Source organism: Siphateles boraxobius, unplaced genomic scaffold, assembly GCF_051911475.1.
Source record: "Siphateles boraxobius isolate OS27281-9 unplaced genomic scaffold, OSU_SipBor_1 68, whole genome shotgun sequence".
In the NCBI taxonomy this organism is placed as follows: domain Eukaryota; kingdom Metazoa; phylum Chordata; class Actinopteri; order Cypriniformes; family Leuciscidae; genus Siphateles; species Siphateles boraxobius.
The window spans coordinates 11,338,678-11,361,770 of NW_027509195.1; the positions used below are offsets into that span (position 1 = coordinate 11,338,678).

A 23,093-nucleotide genomic window follows, 5' to 3' on the forward strand; every position below is an offset into this window, starting at 1 on the left:
GTCTGTGGAGGGCAGAAAGATAATTTCTATGTTTTATTTCGGTTTATCCGTTATTTATTATTTGTTTCTTTATATGTAAAATATTTAAGTGTTCCATGTCTTTGCATGTTCTCTTTTTTGTGTATATGTTTAAAATGATCATGGTCATATCTATTTACATATTTAGTTTGTTTCACATGTAATGGCGGGTGGTTGGTCTGACCAATATATATATATATGTGTGTGTGTATATATATATACATATATGTATTCATGTATATAGATGTATGCACATATACTATGTGTGTGTAATATATATATATATATATATATATATATATATAAACCTAAACCTAAAATAATAAAACCTAAAATAATAAAACAGATGTGACAAAATTATATTTGGATGTGTCACCTTTGAATCCATATGCTGTCATACCGCCCTGCACATCATGTGTGTTGATATTTGTTTGACTGTTTTTCCATGTTTTTGTTTAAAAAAAAAAGTTTGATTTTGTTAGTCTTATGTTGTCTTTTATTTCTGTTGTCATCATGCTCTTTTGTTGACTTTTTTTATTTATTTTTAGGGTCAAAGAAGATGCAACGTCTCAGCCAGTCCAGTAAGTAACACTAAGCGAGGCCTAGATGGATTCTGTGGACTTTTCCCTCATTTTCCGCATTGATTTTGGGGCAAAAGCTGCAGAATATTCTTATTGGTGACTAAAATCATAATAAGATTCGCCAAAGCATTTAGTAAACAAACAATATAGGGGCAGAACTTTGTTAGCAGTTCAAATTCTGCAGTTTTTCTCCAGGCAATGATTCTGTGTGGGCTTCTCTTAGCTAGAGACCTCAAGGCTTGGACATTCCCGCGTGTGCGTTTGTTGTGGCTTCCTCTGTGATTGGCAGCTCTTTTCCCCTACTTTCTCTTGTGATTGGCTGCCTGCAGTCTGTTATGGCTCTGTTCAAAAAAGCTTTTGGCAGCTTCATCCACATGAAGGCTGGATGCACCAGTCCTGCTTTATTTTGCTTGTTTGTCGACTCTGTGAGTTGTACATGGACACTGTTTGATCTCTTTCTCTGTATCTGTGGACAATTGACCGTATCCCGGGCTGATGGATACAAAATTCATTTCACTCACTCCGGCTTTTTTGCTTCCTTCTCTGGCTGAGTGTCTCCTCTTCTTTTTTCCCTACATCTATCAGGACTCCATCTTTTGTATTTCTCTTTTTCTTCTTTCTCTAGTCTCACAAAGCCAGATTTTTTACTTTCAGCAAAATCCACTTGTTCTTATTCCAGCCACAAAATGCCCACTTAGTTTTTACTACAATAATAGAACTGTTGTGGGGAAAAAAATTGCACAGCATTTTCTGTCCATGACCATCTACATGAATAATGCTGGAAAAATCAAGCCACCTTTATTTATATAGCACTTTATAAAAAAAACCAGCTTTACAGGGTAAACAGGAAAATAACAATTTAATGATGCAATCAGAGTTCAATTCTGCTGTAAAGCAGTTTTAAAAAGAAAATAGTGTAATTATTCAGCTGAGGTTAGTTCAGTATGGATTCCGTTCAGTTCAATAATTGTGTAAAGCTCATCAATATGAAATAAATTCAATTCAGCTATAAAGCAGTTCTGCAGAAAACAAGTGATGTCATCATCCAGCTCAGTTCAGGTCTCATCTAGTGCAGTCAAAGCAATAATATTGCTGAAAAAAAATAGTGGAATTGTTTTTGCACTTTGTAATTAGATCTTGTAATCTTTTTGTCTAAAAGTCATAAACAGTATTTAATAGATATAACTTAAAAAATTAAGTTTTGCTCATGCATATCTAGTTTACTTACTGCTAAGTGCCAAAACAACAACAACATCAAAATAATAATGACTCTAAACTGGACCACTTTGACATCCAGGGATCCAGGGATTTTTTCATCCTCAGAAATACAAAGTTCTGTCATGAAACTCTAGATGGCGCAGGTCCCTCAATCTGCTTGCAATCACATCATTATCTATAGGGCACAGCCCATGGGTTCCTGCTGTATCAGTTGCCAATGAACTCGCAGCCCAACATTCAAATACTTGGTCAGCATTTGCTGTAACAGTTGCAGCGCACTTTCAGAAACCCTCCCCCTTCCCCAGCTCCACCTGTATAGATCTGCTACGGGAAATTCATGTATGCTATATTGTGCTGCAGCAGAATATCTTACTTGCTCACAGCACCGAATCTGTGTTTACTATTGGCAGTATAAAGTCCCGTACTTGCTCTGTAGCAGCAGCAGCAATAACAGCATCAGCAGTTCAAACATATCACATTGTGAAATCCATTACAATGCCAAACACTCAGAGAGTTGACATGACAGAAAAGTTTATAGCAACCTTACATTCCAAACATGATTGTTTTCCCAGAAAGGATTAAAAAAGTGGCCGGTTTTCTGTGCAATATGCATGAGACGGTCCATGGGCCGAGACTAGTCTGTTCCTGCCTTTCTCTCTGTCTTTCTTTCTCTCTGTCCTAGTAGCTCCTGTAGCTGCACATGCTGTACCCTTTATGTGTGCTCCCTATGAATGTAGCTGCACTGCTGCAGTTGTTGTCATGATATTGGCGCGCGTATGTCGACTGGAAGCAGGGTTGTTGAACTGATATTGAGTTGCGTTGTCTGCTTGTTCATACAGGTGGTTTCCCTTTAGCGGAATCACTGATCTGGTTAATAACGTTCTCCAGCCCCAAACAAAGTCCCAAAACCAACCGCAAACAGAGCCTCCAAAGGAGCCGGAGACGTAAGTAAGACTGAATGGATTAACCTTTGCCCTCAAAAAGCTATATTGCCCAGAAAACCTTGAATTATGTGCCATTTCCGTGGATATGACTCATAATCTTCATCAAAGTTCTTCAAAATCTCTAATGTAATTAATTAAATGGTATGTTGATCAATTAATCTCTTAATTCATTATCCATAAAAATTCTTCTTTTACAGCATTTATTAATTTAGCTAGTTATTAATGACTTTTTTAGAGTAACTTACCCATTAGATTAATTTAATTATATTTTATTGTAATGAGAAATTCAAACTTTGAATATCTTACGTTGCTCAGATGATAGAAACATGACTTGCATACAGGTTAGTGGGCATGAGTTATTTAGTTATTTTTATTATGTTTTTCTTTACAATTAATTATGCTAAATGAATGTGATAAAGCCCTAAATAAATGTAACTATTAGTTTTATCTTAAATAATAGCAGTCTTTGATCAGTATGGTCCATCAATTCGATTTGATTACGAGATCTGCATTAGAGACCTACATTAAGCATGGGTTTTGTATTACACTGAAGTCGACTACAAATTTATTAGTAGCTTAAACAGGTAAAGCGCAGGTCTTCAGGTGACCACGGTGTCACTCATAAAGGGAGTCCGTATCAGTGTACTGGCTCGTGTTTCTTTGACTTCTTTATCTGCTGTGTGTCAGATGAGACGTGAAGAATGGCGTATGGTTATATTATGGGTTATGCTCTCCAGCTGTCTGTAATGCTACCTGAGCCAGCGCACCTGTCAGACCTCTGGAGCTCCTCCAGCCTTCCCATCATCCACCTGACTGCTGTCTGGAGCCCGGCTGTACATGCGAGGATAGATGCTGGTGTTAAACAGAAAATTTGTCATCATGTCAATTCAAACACATACAGTATGATGTTTCTTTCTGACAGAAGACTGTCTCGTGTCACAGACTAAAATATAATATTGCATTTTGGCAAAGGATATGTGACGTGTATCTGAGAGCGGAGCATGGGGTCAGACAGTGAGTGGTACTGTATATCCACATGTTCTGAGGTCAAGGGGTCGTTGAAAGCAGATCGGCTCATTGGTGTGACTTGAGCCTAGAGGGGTGAAAAGTCACTGTCTTAAACAGAAATGATGTCAGGTGGAGTTCAGGGTGTCAGGGTTGGCTAGTTAGCTTTAAAAAGTTAGAACCTGTTGGGGGTTTTTTTCATTGAAGGTCAGTGAAAACCAATGTTATAGTTTATTTATATAATTTTATGGTTTGAATAAAAATTTTGAATGAACCTTTATTTTTATATTTTAATTTTACTTACATTTTTAGTATTTTTGTTATGTGCTTCTGCCTTTTTTAAAATATTATTCCGTAGGTTTAATTTTTTATTTCATTTTTTTTCTTTTTTTTATTCTTTACAGCAAGTAATTTCAGTCCTCCAACTTAAACTTATTTAATTGAGTTGCCAATGCAGTGTTTTTTATGTTTTAATTTTATTATTGCAGCTAACAATGTTTTTAAAAGTATCTGACGTGCATCATATTTTTAAATACTACTTTTTAGGTGTATTTTTTTTTATTTAAATTGTATTTATTTTTATTATTATTTACAGTTAGTACATTTTGTGAGTTGCCTATTTTTATTTTTTTAAATAAATTTTTTTTTTTTTTTTTTTTATGCAGCTATCAATGTTTAATTAATAGTTTTAGTTCACAATAATAACCCTGGTCAAAACTAGCAGCTTATTCTGACATGTATTTTGAGCCCAATATTTTGTAGGGCTCTTAAAAGTGTGAAACGGGCTAAATATGCCATTGTGATAAATGGGAATGCTAATGGCTAGCTTTCTCCAGGTATAGACTTGGTTGGCATAACTGCAAACGCTCACAAAAACTTTGTAAAATGCAAATGCTGAAACCCATGGAAAGTTAGAAACTAGGAATTCATTTGTGCATGGCTATAAAGAAAAACAAATAAATTAACAAATAAAGCTACATGTATGCAAGTCAACAGAACACTGACAGATGTCTAAACTTTATCTAAACCTGTGTAATTGATGCCAAACCGCTCATCAATAACTGGCTTTTAGGCTTTTGACAAATGTTTGATAAACGTGGAAGCCTACTGCGGTGAATTAACGTTTGACATTAGACTCTGCTCATTTCATGTTTATATTCTAGCCCAAACAAACTTATACCTTTGCATTGCACATGGCATATTCAGAAAAATATCCATTTCATAGCACAAGACTGTTTTATGATCATTTTAAAACGTGAAATGTAATACATACTCTAAATCTATTAAATTCAGGAACACTGAATAAACTTCTTCATTGAAAGACTGGGTGATGATGTATGAAGTGAAGTAGCTATTGTCGTGTAATATTTGGGGGAGCAGCATTTTGACGAGAAAATGACATATCTGGCAATTCCGTTGATTCGTATGTCCAGTCACAGATACTGTCCAGACAATACGGCTCAGTTTGTCTTTGTATCTCTTTCTGTCGAGCGGCAGAAGTGATTCTACGTAGGCCATACTGGGTTAGCGCAGACTCCGCCCCAAGCCACACCCCCAGCTATGACACGTTACCAACCAAGTCTATTATAGACTATATACAGTATGTGAATCAAGCATGGTTTGTCAACTTTTTTTTTCTTTTTTTTTTTTTTTACAATTTTGTTTATGCTGAGGTCAAAAAGACAAAAGTTCAGTGAAATTTGTGTTCATTAAATTTACAGGAAACAAACTCATTAGCATTAAGTATTCAAAGAGCTAGTGATTAGCGTGAGAATGTGCTCATGTTTGGTCGGAGGTGGCCAGCAGGTGAATTCTGGGTAACACTCAGGCGTTCTGCCGTAGTAAAGAGATCAGTGTGCTCAATAATTCAGCCTGCTGATGAATGTTGCAGGTGCAGATGTGGGACCAAACCTCCTCTAATAGGCAGCTTATGGCGTTAGCCCCCAGTGTTTGGTTTCCACGACTACGGTTGATTGACAGGCGACATACAAAATGCATGTGCATCATGCATGCATTCAGCTAGCGTTTCAGGGTCTGTCTCAAGCCTTTGACCCCCTCCGCTCTCTTACGGTAATGAGTGGGTACATGATTAAACGCCACCCTAAAATAAAAGTCCCTCAAGCTGATCTGCTAGCTCAAGATCAAGTTGATATACTTCTGAATATATTGATAAATGATCAGGTTTTGTAGTGGGAACTGTGGTGGAGCAGTTCTGTAGCTCATAACTACTGACATGTCTATATGAGGTGATGCACGTGAGCCGGATGTGTTATAGTTTCTTGGCTGCGTGTGATGCTTTAATTGCTGATGAAGTAAAGAGAAGAAGAGAAAGTTCTCGTCAGTGTTGAGTGTCTATCTGACACCTCCAGTCACTATAGAGAGTTTAATCAGAGCTTCATGACAACCAACAAAACACCATTATAATGATTCTACAGATATTTCATTGTGAATGTGGCTTTTCTTTCAGATCAATATGCTTGTTTTTAGGATTTATATACATTTTGTATAAAACATTTTATGATATTGTATATGGTTCAATAAAAAGAAAATATAATTTGTCATGTAGGAAATTATTTTAAAATACTTTTTGAAAATTACGGGGTCGGTGTATTTAACAAAATATCTTGTGAAATATTATTACAACTAAAGATAACTGTTAACTGTTTTCAACTTGAATATATTTTAAGATATTTTTTTTTCCTGTGATGGTAAAGCTGAATTCTTCAGTGTCACGTGACCCTTTAGAAATCATTCTAATATGCTGCTAAAGAAATATTTCTTATATAATCAATGTTGAAAACAGTTGTGGTGCTTCATATATTAATAAAGAATTTATTTGAAATATAAACCTTTTGCAACATTATAAACTTATTTATACTGTCCATTAAATTAATCCCTGCTGAATAAAAATGTTAATTTAAAAATAAAATGTCTGAAATTAAAAATTTTACTTTTTGTCATGTTAGTTTCACAGCTTGTATTTAACTGTATGCCAGTAATTATCTCACTTGTGTCTTGTGTTTTAGATTTTTTTTATAGCATTTTAGGATAAATAACTGAAATAAGTGATATTAAGTCTCATGAGCTATGAAAGAGCAAACTCTGTGTCCTGTTTCTTATAATGTTTAAAGGGTTAGTTCACCCAAAAATGAAAATTCTGTCAGTAATTACTCACCTTTGTGAGTAATGTTGTTCCAAACCTATAAGACTTTCATTCATCTTCAGAAAACAAATGAAGATATTTTTGATGAAATCTGAGAGCTTTCTGTCCCTCCATTGACAGATACGCAACTGACACTTTGACTCTTCAAAATGTTCATAAATAGATCATAAACTACTCCATATGAATTGAGCGGTTTAGTCAAATTTCTGAAGAGACTCGATTGCTTTATATGATGAAAAGATTGAATTTAGGCTTTTATTCACATATAAACATTCATCAACTCACACATCAGTTGTGGTAAACGGAAGCTCAATAATGTTCGCTTGATGTGAGAACCAGTGAGGTTCATTGTCATGTTACGCATCACGTTTGAGCTTCTGTTTGTGTTCACTGATCAATGTTTAAAGGTGAAGAAAAGCCTAAATTAAATCTGTTCATCATATAAAGTGATATTTTCAGAATATTTTGACTAAACCGCTCAATTCATATGGATAAGTTTATGATCTCTTTATGAATGTTTTAAAACGTCAAAGTGTCATTAGCGTAGCTGTCAATGGAGGGACAGAAAGCTCTCAGATTTCATTAAAAAGATCAAGACAGTCTTACGGGTTTGGAACGACATGAGGGTGAGTGAACGATGACAGCATTTTCATTTTTGGGTGAACTAACAACTTTAAACTTGTAACATGTTTCCTTGCCATGTTCTGATTGGCTGTGTTCTGTTCCCCTCAGGAAATTGCACCAGCAATTTGAAATGTATAAGGATCAGGTAAAGAAGATGGGGGATGAGGCACAGACCACCCAGGAGCAGAAGACTGACGCCCCCATCTGCGGAATCTGCCATAAAACCAAGTTTGCCGACGGCTGTGGCCACCTCTGTTCTTATTGCCAAACCAAGTTCTGTGCTCGCTGTGGAGGAAGAGTTTCACTACGCTCGAATAAGGTACAGCCGTAACACAGACGTACACACAAGCACTGATAGTGTAGTGATGTGTTCAGAATAGAATACTAGTTGCTCACCACATACTGTACACTTTGCGCCATACACTGCCTGGTATTTTTTTATAAATAACTTGTGAAGTGAGAAACGTTCCAAACGGTAGTATACTACGATGATGCAACATGACCTTATTAGGCTGCATGCGAGTGGTGTCTTGTTATCATCTTAGAAAAATATATGGTTAGTTGGCATTTTTAACCCTGTAAAGCTTGACATATTTGATGATAGTCAGATTTTTTTTTTGTAAAAAATGGAAGTTTATTGAACATTTAGATTAAAAAAAAATCTCTCTGTATGTTTTCGGCGGTACTTTGATGTCATACATCTGCACTGCCGCTTCGAGTCGAACACACCTTAAATCTGGTACAGTGGCCTCGTGGTACAAATGGTTGATCACAGAAAAATCGAAAAACAGAAATTTTTTACATGTTTTAATTACAAATTCATCAAACACATGAAGGTTTTTTTTACAGTTCAGGGCTGCATTTCTTAAAGGCATCGTGAGGAAAGTTGATCGCACCATTGGTGGCAATGGCTCTGTGCGATCTATTTAGGCTTACGATACTTTTGGGAAACGCATCCCAGAATCGTTACAGTCAGGGGCCGTTCTAGGATTTGATCATCAGGTGATAATGTGTAGCAAGAGACCATTGCCTAAGTGGTGCCTCTTTGTAAATTGGCACCACTATATTATAAGAAGTCAAAAGTACCCTACTAATACTTAAAGTGGTACCAAGTCAATACAATAACTTTATCAACTATACAATGATACCAGTCTTTCTGCAGTACAGTTCCAATCGGTACAAGTTTAGGCTACTGTTTGGCTAACAGAAAATTGTCATCATATTATTATTAACAAGCATTAAAGTTGAAATGAATGAATTTGAATGAAGTTCCTTTCACATGGCTTAAAATCACTTGAATGTTTAGAATGATAAGACTTAAAAGATTAGTTCACTCCAGAATTACAATTTCCTGATAATTTACTCACCCCCATGTCATCCAAGATGTTCATGTCTTTCTTTCTTCAGTCGAAAAGAAATGAAGGTTTTTGAGGAAAACATTGCTGGGATTTTTCTCAATATAGTGGACTTCAACGGGAACCAACAGGTTAAAGGTCTAAATTGCCGTTTCAATGCAGCTTCAAAGGGCTCTACACGGTCCCAGTCGAGGAATAAGGATCATATCTAGTGGAACACTCGCTCATTTTCAAAAAAACAAAAAAAAAAGATATACTTTTTAACCACAAATGCTTATCTTGCACTAGCTCTGCGATGCACGTCCTCGACTTCACGCATTGCGTAGTCACAATGGAAAGGTCACGCGTGAGTAGGCAAAAGTACGAAAAACTCTCATTTTCTCCTCCAAATTCAAAATTGTACCTTTTTTTGCAAAGGGTATTCGAATTAGTCTTTGCACATTCTCTTTTTAAACACTGGCTCGGTGCTTCCACGTGACCTTTCCAACGTGATTACGTAATGCGTGAAGTCGTGCAAGATGAGCATTTGTGTTTAAAAACTATATACATTTTATTGTTTTTTTAGAAAGTGACCGATCGTTTCGCTAGATGAGACCCTTATTATATGGAGAAAAATCCTGGAATGTTTTCCTAAAAACCTTACATTTCTTTTCGACTGAAAAATGAAAGACATGAACATCTTGGATAACATGGGGGTGAGTAAATTATCAGGAAGTTTTAATTCTGCAGTGCACTAATCCTTTAAAAAAAATTGAAAATTATAAACTTTCTTGAAGCAATACTGGCCCATTCTTTCAGATAGGTGATTGTAGTTTTAGGGGGTCTGAGACGACAGACAGTGGGGCTAAAGCCCCCCTAAAAACAGTCTATAACCACCCCGAGTTATGGTACTTATGACATGGCATGATCGTAACTTTATAGAGGATTTGAAAGAGGACGTCACAGTTATGTCACTGCAGTGCACTATGGTGGCAGAAAAACAACTGGCAGTGATAACAAGTGGAAGAAAATGGACAAGACCCACGGAATACGGGAAAAAATGTCTAGTACCTTTGGATGTCAGAATCGGAATGCACAAAAAGATGGTCTTCATTTTTATAGCTTCTATAGACCTTTTGAAGCCCCACGTCTGTTCAGCACAGCGCTCATTATGTTCTATATGGCTTGTTCCACAGCATGAAGATAAGATCTAACAGATTAATGAATGAACCCTTCCTTTTAAAATCTTCCCCATCTACTGACATTAATGACAACTGCTTCAAACATTACAATGCTTATAACTTTCGTTAACTCTAAAATAAGTAAATCCACTTCACCAGCTATACTCTTCAACAGTGCTGTCATAGAAATACAGAGAGCTACCACAGAAATGGAAGTTCAAACTGAAAATGTAAAGATGACTGCGCCATTGTTCTCTGGCACATAAGGTCTATAGACGTCTACTGTAGAACTGTCACTTTCTGCCACCAGGTAAGCTCCGCCCACAAAACACATCATCTTCAAAACGGTGATTTATTCAGAGCAAAATATGTAATGTGGTGTAATATGTGATCCGATCATAAGTCAAGATGATGTTCAAAACTGCATTTGATATAATTTTGAAAATGGAAGGACAAGCTGTGTGCATTGCATTGTGGGATACAGTATTCATTAGTTTCGGTACTATACTGCACAGAAAATGTACATACTGTATTTAGTATGTGCACTGCAAAAATAGTGTGAGTAGCATTCTCAGCATATACAATATATACAGGAGAGATAAAGGGTTTTTGAGAAATGTGACAGCGTTTATATATGCTAAAAGTTATGTTTTATTGTTCAAATAAATGGAACTTATGAATGCATGACCTTTTAATTATGAAATTTCATACAGAAATCAGTCAACTCATTGTAACACGTTTGATCTTTCCTCCTGTGGAAGAGTTATTTTTCTCCCTGCTGCTGAGGATTGAGCAGTTAACACAACGGCCACTAGAGGGTGATGCTCCCTCTGTTTAGACCGAGGCGATGGATGTATGAGGAGAGAAACTACTTATCTAACCGCTTGATGTCTCTCTCCCAGCGCAGTCTTGGTCCTTCTAAATGACTTTGCTCAGAGTAATAAGCGGCGATGTGATTCGCTGCTGTAGTACATGAACATCTCTATATGTGTGTCTGAATGTTCTCCCCCCTCTTCTTTCCCCCTCTTGTCTTTCTCTCTTGCTTTTCCTCCCTCTGTGGAATTGCAACAGGAGGATAAAGTGGTCAGAATCCTTTTTTCTTGTCTATGTTTTATTATTTAGCTTAGATAATTTCACATTAAAGGTACTGTAAGCGATTACTATTATTATATAAATATAAATGTTTGGAGTAGCGCACATAAAACGAGTCTTGCAAAGGTAGAAAGGACATTGAAGGCTCCTTTTTTTAAGCCAATCAGAAACAATCTTTGCTTGATTATTCTACATGTCTTTTTAGGGTGGGTTTTTGGAGAGGGTGTGCGTGTGGTTCAAGTTACACTGTAAATAAAATAAAATAAAATACACAGTGATGATGTACATTTTTTTTTTTTGCAGAATGGGATGACATTTGGCAACCTTTTACTGTATGTCTTTTACTTAAGCGTAATTTTAACAGTTTTGATACAATATACTTTTATTACAAAAGCATATGAATTATATATATATATATATATATATATATATATATATATATATAAATATATAGGCTATATATTTTTTTATGTGTGTGATTAAAAAAAATTATGATTCTAAGGAATATTCATATATAAGTATTTTTAGAGTATTTTTCAAATTATTATATTTTTATTTAATAACATTAAATGTTATATATATACACACTATTAAATGTTATATATATATACACACACATAATATTATTGTCACTAGCAGTTAAGAGTTAATTTTTTTATATTAATTTTATTAACAATTTGTTTGTAAATTTAGACAGTGAAAACAAAATGTTAGCAAAATGGCTGAAATCGCTTACAGAACCTGAACTAAATGAGAAATGATTCACATGTTCAACTGGTCGATGACATTGTATCACCCCTCATTTCAACATCAGCACCTTTTCATATAGTTTTGCAAGGGAAAAACACATCAACAGCTTTGTATGAAACAACTTAAGAAAGACTTAACTTAAAAAAAGAAAAATCATGTTTATCATGTTTCCAAATTTCCTTGAATTTGAGAAGACAAATAAAATCACTAATATATTTTTTATTTTGTTTATCTTTTGCTTAAATCGCCTGCTTCGGAAGTTTCTCATGAGAAATCAACCTCAGTAATCTCACATTCTGTGTATTCCTTTTATAGTTTCAGAATTTCATTTTTTATTAACAAGGTTGATACTTAAATGAGAACTCCCTGAGCAATTAAACAGCGACCTCTTTATTGTGTGTGTTGTTTTATGTGCATGAGTACAGTGTAGTAAAAGTGTTGCGTCCGGGTCCAGGCTGGCCGGCAGCGCAGCTCTTTGTGCAGAAGGACAATAGAAATGCTCTCGTGTTCCCTTGAGCACAGATGGTGATGCAGCAGGTTCACGTGGAGTTTTACCTGTCACACACCGTCCCGCTTCAGAGTTATGCTGATCCCCATGCATCTCTCTCACACAAACCTGTGGGTCTAACTCGTCTTGATAAAGCCCAGTAATATGGAAGTATATGGGTGAATCTCATGGAAACATGCCCCGGTCATTCGAAAACTTGGAAAAATAAAATATTTTTAAATATATTTATATAAAGAAAAGGCTGTTCATTACCATATATATATATATATATATATATATATATATATATATATATATATATATATATATATATATATATATATATATATATATTATAATTATGTTAATTATATTATATTAAAAATACAATTATGTTTTCCATAAAGTAAATGAAGGCTATTCATTATCATAATGTGTCCAGATGTATAAATATACAATAAAAAAAATATAGAATTACATTTTCCATAAAAACATGAAAGCTATTCATTACCATAATGTTTCCAGATGTATAAATATAAAATTAAAATCTATTAAATAGTTTTCCATAAAAAATGAAGGCTATTCATTACCAGAATGTGTCAAGATGTATAAATATAAAATATAACATTTAAAAAAAAAAAAAATTATGTTTTCCATAAAGTAAACGGCCATTCATTACCATAATGTGTCCTGATGTAAATATAAAATGTTAAAAAATAATATATAAAATTATGTTTTCCATAAAATGAAAGCTGTTCATTTCCATAATGAATAGCTAAAACACAGTAATTGCTGGCAAATCTGAGTACAGTTTGAGACAATATTGTGATCTATTCTGAGACACTTTTTGTTAGGAGATATGTGTTGTTATTGGGGTGTTTTTCTCAGTATAAAAATTAGAGAAGCAGAAGGTAAAAATCCCAGTTTTTTTTAAGCTAATAGGACTAATAGGAGAAAAAAAGAGATATGAAGGAGATTTCATTTCCTTCAGTTGCCTGAATTGAGTGACATCTCCCAGTCATTTTTCTGTGGGTGTTCAGTCTCTCTTCCTTACTGAGTATGTTGTTTTCATATTTCTTTTATTTACCTCTGTTGTCTCAGTCTTAGATGTTTGCCTGATTTTTGGGCTCTGGGTTCTCTGCTCCGTAGTTCTGTTTCCTTTCGTTTTCCGGTACTTGAGATCTGTTGCGCTGTATCTCAGCATTTGCAGGGCCGTGTCGAGCTTTTATCCGGTTGCCCAGCAGAGCAGAGGATTGAATTGCTGGACGGTTCTTAGCGACTGGATTCTGTTTCTGCCCTCTGTGGTTTACGCCTTTAAGACCGTGATACACCAAGCTGACGTAAGAACTGGCAGCGACGAAAGCCTAGCATGTGCGTTCTCCGCCTATAACAACTGTCTATATCAGCAGACATCAATAGTCTGTATTCATCATTCAAAAGAGAAACTGAAACTATACTGAGGAAATACAAACCATGAACAAAGCAGGGCTTGCTTACTATTTGAATATCAATCATTCTGATAATAACTGAAGACTGTTTTACGCTCGTTCCATTCTGCTTAGCCAGTGCAAAAGTATTTTGTTGTTGATGTTTCACTGGCTGCTTTGACAGTTTTTGACTTTAAAATTAAAAGCATTTACTTATCGGTGCCTTTTTAGCAAAACTAAAACCATTAACGTTGTTTTTGCTAATTGAAATAAAGCTGAAATAAACTGAAATGTAAATATAAATTTAAAACTAAAATTAGAATTGTGGCAACATAAAATTACTGAAATAAAGTTGTATTTGAAGTACTAACTCAAATAACTCAAACTGAAATAGAAACAAATTAAAGCTAAATAGAAATAATAAAAAAATGACCAAAGTGCATATTAAAATTACTCAAATTAAAATTGAAAATCTAAAAATTGTGATTGTATATAATTTAAAAGAGATTTGTCACGTTTGATCCATTTCTTTAGATGTGAAACTTTAGTGGCAGTGAAGGTAGATATCTTGGCTATCATTTCCCATCTTCATCATGCAGATTTTGGATAGATTTATTCCGTCAGTCGTAGTGAACGCAGACATTGCCTCATGTTTGTCGACAGATCTCGACTCAGCTACGCTATCATGTTCCAGTGTGTGATGTCCGACAGCTCCCCTCGCCGCACGAGACACCGGGAGCTGTAAATATTGATGCTGTCTCGGACAACAGGATCTCTTTCACCACAACTGTCAGCGTTTGGTAAAGAGAAGAAATTGCTGATGGAAAAAGAGCCGATTTCACCCCTGATGCTTTTCACTTACACTGATGCTAGTGGGTAAAATTAGTGCTAACTGCCGTTTGGATCTACTCTTATTTTCGAAATTTTTTTTGTTGCAAGATTTAAAGGAATAGTTAACGCAAAAATTTAAAACTTTTTTGTGATTTACTCATCCTTGTGTCGTTCCAACTTGTTCACTTGCCAAATCTGTTTCGCACAATATGCTATATGGAGAAAATTGATCCTAGAAGAGCAGTTATGGGCAGCTTTTCCCTCTAAAACTTTGCCCAGCCTTACACACGCTCTGCCTATGCTCATGCCTGTAAATAGTTTTTATTTAAAGTCCCTGTAAAGTCAAAATTAAGTAGGTGTTCTGAGTTTGTCACACCACAGAAAAAATGTGTTATTAGCCACCCAGCCAAATTTGAATGATAAAAAAAGCCGGCAAGTACATAAAATAAGCTATCAAAATATTGAAAAAAGGACCGGTTGTATTTGGTGCCGTGACCCGGATGGGAGTGAGGTTTAGGGGGGTGACTGTAACAGAGACAAGCTAGTAAAAGCTGGGCGTATAACCCTCACTCCCCTGATCTCAAGAGGTGTGCTGCTGCCGACTGATGCTAGAAACTGCAGTCTATAGCATCCTTGTTAGTGCGCCCGCCTCCCATACCGGAGACGCCAGTTCGAATCCCGCTCGGAGTGGGTCGAGTAGGACCGCTTACACTTGTTGCTTTTGTGTAATAGACAAATGACAATGTATTTGTTTTGAGATATTTTATTTTTAGATCATTTTATTTAGCGGGAGTCGCGCAAATCATTTTATTCTCCCGCACCCCGCACAGTGCGCACACACATGAGTATCTTCACACTTATTTTGCTTATTTGATGTTGTCCGGCACCACGCTCTGTTTTGTTGGGTCCCATGCCTCTACTTTGGCCTTTGAAAAATAAACCTACCCTCAGAAATATTCACTGATTATAAAGTATGACAACTAGCCCAAGTCTCCCGTATATGATTAGTTCTTATTTTACTTCTATATAAGGCAGTAGACAGGTGACAGGAAATGGTAGGGAGAACAGGTGGGGTTTGCTCAGGAAGTGACCACCAGGCTACTCCCACAGCATAGTTCTTATGTTTAAAAATTAGAGAAATGTTTATGAATGAAAACAGTGCCAAAGATTACTTGTACAGTGATTGGTTTTGCAACTTTAATATCTGATGTACATCCGTGATTTAACATCTTGATGCTGAAGTTAGTGCTTCTATCTTTATCAGCGTCCTTTGAAGAGAGTTAGTGAGCGTTGTGCATGAGTAATGATTCAGACTCAGCCCCAGTGGAGCTGCGCGCTCACATGCATCGGTAATGAGACCCGTGTTAGTGATGCTCAGCGACAAAAACATGATTATGTGCCACTCCGATCGCTCAATCGTCTTCCTGCACAAGCAATTGCTTTTATTTCACTGCTTATTATTTTTGACAATTTAGATTGATCTCTGGATTAATCTTTTTTGAACTGAAGCACAATCTTGACAGTAGAAGGAACATTTGATCCCCAACTCTCAAAGGTCAACCGTTACGCAGGACTTTGGCATATAAAAGCGTGTGAAGCAGTCTGTGAGTTCTGAATTCAGTTATTGGAACATCAGTTTTATCCAGCTGGACCAAACGATACGCAGCTGACATGGGTAAGCATGGCATCATTGATTATCGTTAAGCTTTAATTATGTTATTGAGATTCGGGCAATGGAAAAAAAGCTGCATATTGTTATTTGGAAAACTGTTAATCATTAAAAAAAAATGATAGTGAATCATTTTGTTCTTATTTTCTTGATTTGTTCTTTTAATCTTAACAGCTTGATGTAATCGGTTCACATAATCTGAACAGCTTGAATTATTAAATCATAATGATCTTTAATTTGCATATTGATCTTTAATATTTCAGCTAATAATAGAGACAATGTTCGACAACGTGACATACCCGTAGAGAACTCAGCTACATAAGTTCTTTTCCTTTTAGAGATCTGTCTATTTTGATTCTGTCACTGCATAATTAACACTTTGTTTAACAGATCCTTATTAAGTTCAGCGAAAATAAAACCTATGAATATGCATCCAGTCTATTACAAGCTGCTGGGCTCTAAATATAGAACCTCATTAATTATTCATGTTCCACCTGCAGGCAGTGTTTTAGCTGGTGAATGATAACGCTCCCCTCATCATGAACTTCCTTACTTTTATCAAACATCTATAAAATATTCAGCGACCCAGGACAGCCTCTCCGGTTATTCTGTAGCTCCATATTAATGTTTATATTTTACATACAGTACCTCTCAGAGGTAGTCGGGTAACCAAATAACATGTTTTACAAATTGCAAATATTGCATTAATTGAAAATGCCATTTATTCATTTATTTATTTATTTATTTATTTATTTATTTATTTATTTATTTATTTAAAGAAATAAGCATTGTAAGCATTATTGGCATTGCTGTGCATATTTATAGGCCGATTTTTGATCATTTGATGGTCTTGATTAATTATTTGCATCAAGGCACTGAGTTGTATAATGTTTGTTGCATTACCCAATGTTTTTCTCTGGGTAAAATAATTAAATACTGCCAATAATTAAATTTTGCCAAAACAAAATGAAACCTGGTGCAGCGTGAACAACACTTGGGACAACTGACGGAACATTTAGTGTCCCAATCAGACCAGTGCTGCATCGTCACAAAAGTTTATCATGTGCACTTGTTTTTAAGACTTGTCTATTTAGATTTTCATTTGGAAGAAGGTGCAAAAGAGAACTAATTTTGGTACTCGCTGTGAGAAGTTTTGTGCACACAAATCCAAAACGCGTGCCCGGAAAGCAGTGTCAGGCAGTGCGAATATACTTAATTGAGTTCTTTTTCGATTCTTCTTGCTCTTGAACGGACAAATTCACACAAAATGATATCAAAATGCCCATCTTGGCAAGTGTAAACACAGTCGGTTTTGGCTTAAGTGAGCATAAACAGTTGAGAAATAAAACGCATGTGTGTATCACTATATTGGATTTGTATTACAATATTCCTGCTGCAATGCTGTCTGTTTTAATGTTAATCACACAGCAAAAGACAAAAAATTAAATACAATTTAATAAATTCGCTCACTGCTCTTGACTAAAAAACTTTTGTAACTTTAATAAGGATTAATATATATTAAATTTATACAACAGTGTTATCTTATTTCACTTCTTTGCTCTGTTGTATTTATGTATTTCTGTTGGCCTGTTGAATGTTAAATGGATCCAATTAATGTTCGATGAAGATGATTAAAGGATGCAGGAATAAACTAGCTAGCATACCTTAATGCATGGATTTTTTAACTTTGCTAATTTAAAACATGATCAAAATAGTAATCTATTTTAATGAAAAAAGTTATATCAGTATTGAAATCAGCATATAGCTGTTTGCTAAAATCAGTTCCAGTATTGAGCCAACAAAATCCTGGCTGTGTATCTCCATATGTATATTGCATCGTGACATTATTTTATCTTCATCGCAAATTAGCAGTTTTTCCTCAAAACACACAATGTAAATAAAATGATTTAGCATTAGCATCAGCATTAGATGTATAGATACTTTATATAATTACTTTATATTTTAAATAATACTAAATTATATTATATTATATAGTGTGTCAATATTATATCAATATTTCTTTCATTTACTTTAATTCTAATGTAAATAATGACATTTTTTTGTTCTTGACAGGCTTCATGAGATTCACCCAGAAAGGTCCCCTGCCATTTGACACCAATGACATCTCACTCAGCACTTTATCAATTTTTCACTCACACATCTTTTCACAATAACACTCATATCCATCTGCGATATGTTTCAGAGCCGGTTGCAGTGCAATTCCTCACCGTGATCTTATCAAAATCCACTTGAAAGTGACCTTTTCACTTTTGTATGATAGGGCTGCTCATACACAACTTTTCAAGTTTCAAAATAATTATTGGTTTTAGATATACTGTGGGGTCTCATCATCAAAGAAATTCTGTCATCATTTATTTATTGTAATGCTCACTTTCTTCTGAAGAACACAGAGCTGCTCTTTTTTATACAGTGAAAGTAAATGAATGCCAACCGCAGGGACTGTCAACCTTTTTAAAAAACACCATTACAGTAATCCGTACAGTACGACTTGTGCGTTATATTCCCAGCCTTTATGTGAGGAACAGACCGTCACTCCTTTGTTTGGGAAAATTGTAGAACAGTTAAAATTCCTAGTCCATTTCTTTTGTGAGATGCATCATTTCCGGGGGCCGATGTGGCATTTTGTATTCAGGCTGGATGTATGGAAGCCTCTGTGTGTGGCTGAGAGCATGTTTAATTACCACCAGAAAACTGGATGAGATGCCAACTGGCTGCTAAGTTCATTTCTGTCAGGCAAATAATGAGGTCAGCATGCCATGCCCTCAGTGATGGTTGGACATGAACGTTCAAGAGGTGTTCAGACTGCAGTGTTGAAAGAAGGAGATTTGAAAGGTTATTAAGGTACAGTTAGACCTGAGTACAGTAATAATCACCATTTGTTTCAAAACACCTTCCACACCACTCCACATCTGCTATAGAGTGCTGTAGTGGTGGCTTTATTTTTGTAGGCTAACCTAGAAGTTAGCATCGCCGTGGTTCCCTCGATGAAAACCCAACCGGATTTTTCCGTTGGCTTTTTTTTCCATTGGATTAATTCAAACCAATAAAAGTTCCTGATTCTTACGCATTTGGTTAATAATGATAATTTTCACAAATGAACACATGCAACTATTATGAATTTTGAAGCCTAAATACAATTGCCAGTAGTAAAAAGTGGTCACACAACTTCAACGTCTCTAGCATTGAGTTTCAATCAACTCTTTCAAATCTTTAAACATTTTTCCCTGAAAGTTCGAGTTAGAATAGTTTGCATGAGCACAGTTATAAACACAACAAGGCTGTGTTTGCAGACTATTGATTGCGATTATGTTTAATGGCCCTGACAACCTCTTAGCCACTTGTTAGTAACCACCTTTTTCTAGACCGGTATAAACTTTAAAAAAATAAATAAAAACAACAATGTATGAAAAAGTGATATGAAATGAAAAATATTATCAACATTGACTGACCCTCATGTCGTTCCAAACCCGTATGAGTTTCTTTCTTCTAATTAGAATTCTATGATAAGAATGTTGGTAACCAGACAGTTAACGGTAGCTATTGACTTGTCAATAGACTTGACTAGTCAATGGCTACTGCCAACTGTCTGATTACCAACATTCTTCAAAATATATTATTTTGTGTTCAACAGAAACTCATACAGGTTTGGAACAACTTGAGGGTGAGTAAATTAAGACAGAATTTTCTTTTTTGGGTGAACTATCAATTTAACCACAGACCTTATTTTGGCGATTTAATAAAATAAATAAATACAAAAAAAAAAACATTGACTTCAGAACAATGTAACCAGAAGTGCTTAATTGCCAACTTGTTAATGGGCTTTGGCCTTCAAAAATATGTCATCCCTGCAGGACTCAATTAGTCTGACAAACCAGGTAGCTCCACCCCCAAACTCATGCCATTGGTTGAGCCAGAATTGTTTTGCATTCATCATTTCCTCTCACATTTCCTCTGACAGTTTTGTTTGTCAGCCGCACCAGCATCACAGTTTCACTGAACCTGTTTGTTGTGGGACCTGCGTACGAGGTTCTGGACAAATATCCCAATTTTCACTGACTTCACAGTTGAAACCGAAATGACTGAATGACTCGCTTCTCCCACAACAGCAAGTTTTCATCCGTCTCATTTGGGGTTTTGACTTCTGTCTTGTGTTCTCCTTTGGTTCTAACTTCCTGTTCTGTCATTATCAGGTGATGTGGGTATGCAACCTGTGCCGAAAACAACAAGAAATCCTCACCAAGTCAGGGGCCTGGTTCTACAGCGGCCCAGGGGACGCCCTGCCCCCGGGTGCGAGTGACCCTCGGCGCCGCCACGAAGAGGCTCCGCAGGAGAAGAAGGCCAAACTGCAGGAAGCCCCGCTGCTATACCAGGGGCCTCCAGGGGACCGCAGCCGTGCTCCAGGACTCTTGCGCCAGGCATCCCTCAACAACGACTCTGGTCTGAAGCCCAACGACCCTCTGAGCAACAGGTGAGTTCATGTGTTTTATCAGAAGATAATATGCAAGGACATTGCTAGGGTGTTCTGGGTGGTTGCTAGGTTGTTGCTAAGTGGTTGCTAAGGTGTTCTAAATGGTTTCTGTGGTATACTTGGTGGTTGCTGGGCTAAGCGGTTGCTATGGTGATGTTAGGTAGTAGCTTGCTATTTCTGGGTCATAACTATGGTGTTGCTAAGCAGTTTCTTAGGTGTTCTGGATGGTTTCTAGGTCATTGCTAGGTGGATGTTATGGTGGTTTGGGTATTTACTAAGAGGTTGAATGGCTGTTTTTGGGTGGTTTCTAGACATTTTTTAATGGTTGCTAGGTGTTTGTTAGGGTATTCTTGGTGGTTGATAGACTAAGTGGTTTCAATGGTGCTGCTAGGCGCAGTTGCTTGGGTTTTCTGTGCGGTTTCTAGGGTGTTGCTATGCAGCTGCTAAGGTGTTCTGACTGGTTGCTAGGACATTGCTAGGCAAGTTACCATGGTGATTTAAATAGCTGTTACCAGGTTTTAGAATGTTTCTAGTAGGTGTTCTGGGTGGTTGCTAGGACATTGCTAGATGTTTGCTATGGTGGTTTGAGTAGTTGCTAGGATGCTGCTCGGGTATTTTGTCTGGTTGCTGCTTGCTAGGGCATTTTAGGCATTTGTTAGGGTGTTAATAAGGCAACAAACTAGGTTTCTAGGGCATTGCTAGTTGGTTAATGATAGATAGATAGATAGATAGATAGATAGATAGATAGATAGATAGATAGATAGAATGGTAGAACAAATGATAGATAGATAGATAGATAGATAGATAGATAGATAGATAGATAGATAGATAGATAGATAGATAGATAGATAGATAGATAGATAGATAGATAATTATTATCTAACATAAAATTAACCTTGCATGAAAAGTAACTTTTTTTTTAAACACATGCATACATGAACCTCATGCTGGGTTATCTGAAATTGAAGCTGGGAAAACAACAGCTGGAACATGTGATGCATTCATCTGTTTTTCAGACGTTTACTATTACTATTTTGGTGCTGAACACGTTAGACAGGTAAATAACAATCAGTAATTTATGGTGAAACCTGCTCTCGGAAAAAATGCAGGGAGTCAAAAGACATTTATCAAACATTACACCTCTAATCTGCAGGGAGATGCTAGTGCCCTGTGAGCAGTGAGTGTGATTCCATCGTTTCCCACACAGTGGCGATGTCTCTCTGAGCCCTGGTATCAAATTATCTCCCTCTTTTGCTGGGATGTCTGTATCAGCTTCACTGCTCAGGGGTCAGAGGTCAGTCCTGGAGAGATGTTTCCATAGAAACAGATGCCTGCTCCCTTGAATCCGTGGCGACCGCTGTGTGTTAGTTTGATTTTCCGTTCCTGAATACCTGTGGAGGAGAGGAATGTTGGGCATGTGCCACAGGGATGGGGCTGATCTCACCTGCTGTTAGTGTGTGTTGTGTTGACATGAGCACATTTGAATGACAAACCCTTGAAATGAAAATTGCACATTTCAACTTAGTGATTTAGTATAGAGATGTATGTCGTCACTTATTTGTTGGTCTGTTTACACGTGTCAGATGTTTATTGGCAGTTTCAGCACATCTCATTGTTTTTAAGACAAGTGTCAAGTTAAAAAACTACATTCATGATTTTATTTGAACCGACTAGGTGAAGTACACACAGGACATTATGTTTTTATGTTCTCATTTATTTGATCAAAAATACGGTTAAAACAGTAATATTGTGAAATATTATTGCAATTTAAAATATGTAATTTATTCGTGTGATGCATAGCTGAATGTTTAGCTTCATTACTCCAGTCTTCAGTGTCACATGATCCTTCAGAAATCATTCTGATATGCTAATTTGCTGCTCAAGAAACATTTCTTATTATTTTCAATGTTGGAAAGCAGTTGTGCTGCTTTTAAAGGCCCACTGAAGTGCCTTGAAACGCGCAGCGTTATGCAATGTGTTGACGTAATTTCCACTGAAACAGGAAGACAGAGCGGGAAATTTCGGGACCTCCTCCCCTTTTTAAAAATGGCCAATAGCGTTTATATCGCAAAGCCGCATTTATCTCCTAATCTCCTCCATATCGCTTTAAAATAAAGTATAATAAATAAAATTCTGTGCAGAATTCAAATGGATCCAATATGTTTCGGCCACACCGTCTGCACCGACTCGCACATATGATCCGCTTTGTGCTTTTGTGTCTCTGGACCAGAGCTGACTGTGTGCGTAGCGGCGTTTCACGTGACACTAACCTAAAACCAG

General features: G+C 36.3%; 1 protein-coding gene across 14 annotated transcripts in view; it reads left to right on the forward strand.

Moving 5' to 3' along the window:
- rims2a (regulating synaptic membrane exocytosis 2a) overlaps positions 1-23,093 on the forward strand; it is a 217,818-nt gene that overhangs the window by 32,078 nt on the left and 162,647 nt on the right. For 10 of the 14 annotated variants that reach the window (XM_077214753.1, XM_077214752.1, XM_077214758.1 and 7 more), the window contains exons 3-6: positions 567-599; positions 2,657-2,761; positions 7,662-7,872; positions 20,536-20,813. In XM_077214753.1, coding sequence (XP_077070868.1) covers positions 567-599; positions 2,657-2,761; positions 7,662-7,872; positions 20,536-20,813 — 627 coding nt within the window. Of the gene's footprint in view, positions 1-566; positions 600-2,656; positions 2,762-7,661; positions 7,881-20,535; positions 20,814-23,093 lie in introns of all 14 variants that reach the window. The other 4 variants (XM_077214769.1, XM_077214760.1, XM_077214756.1 and 1 more) reach the window with 2 other exon arrangements.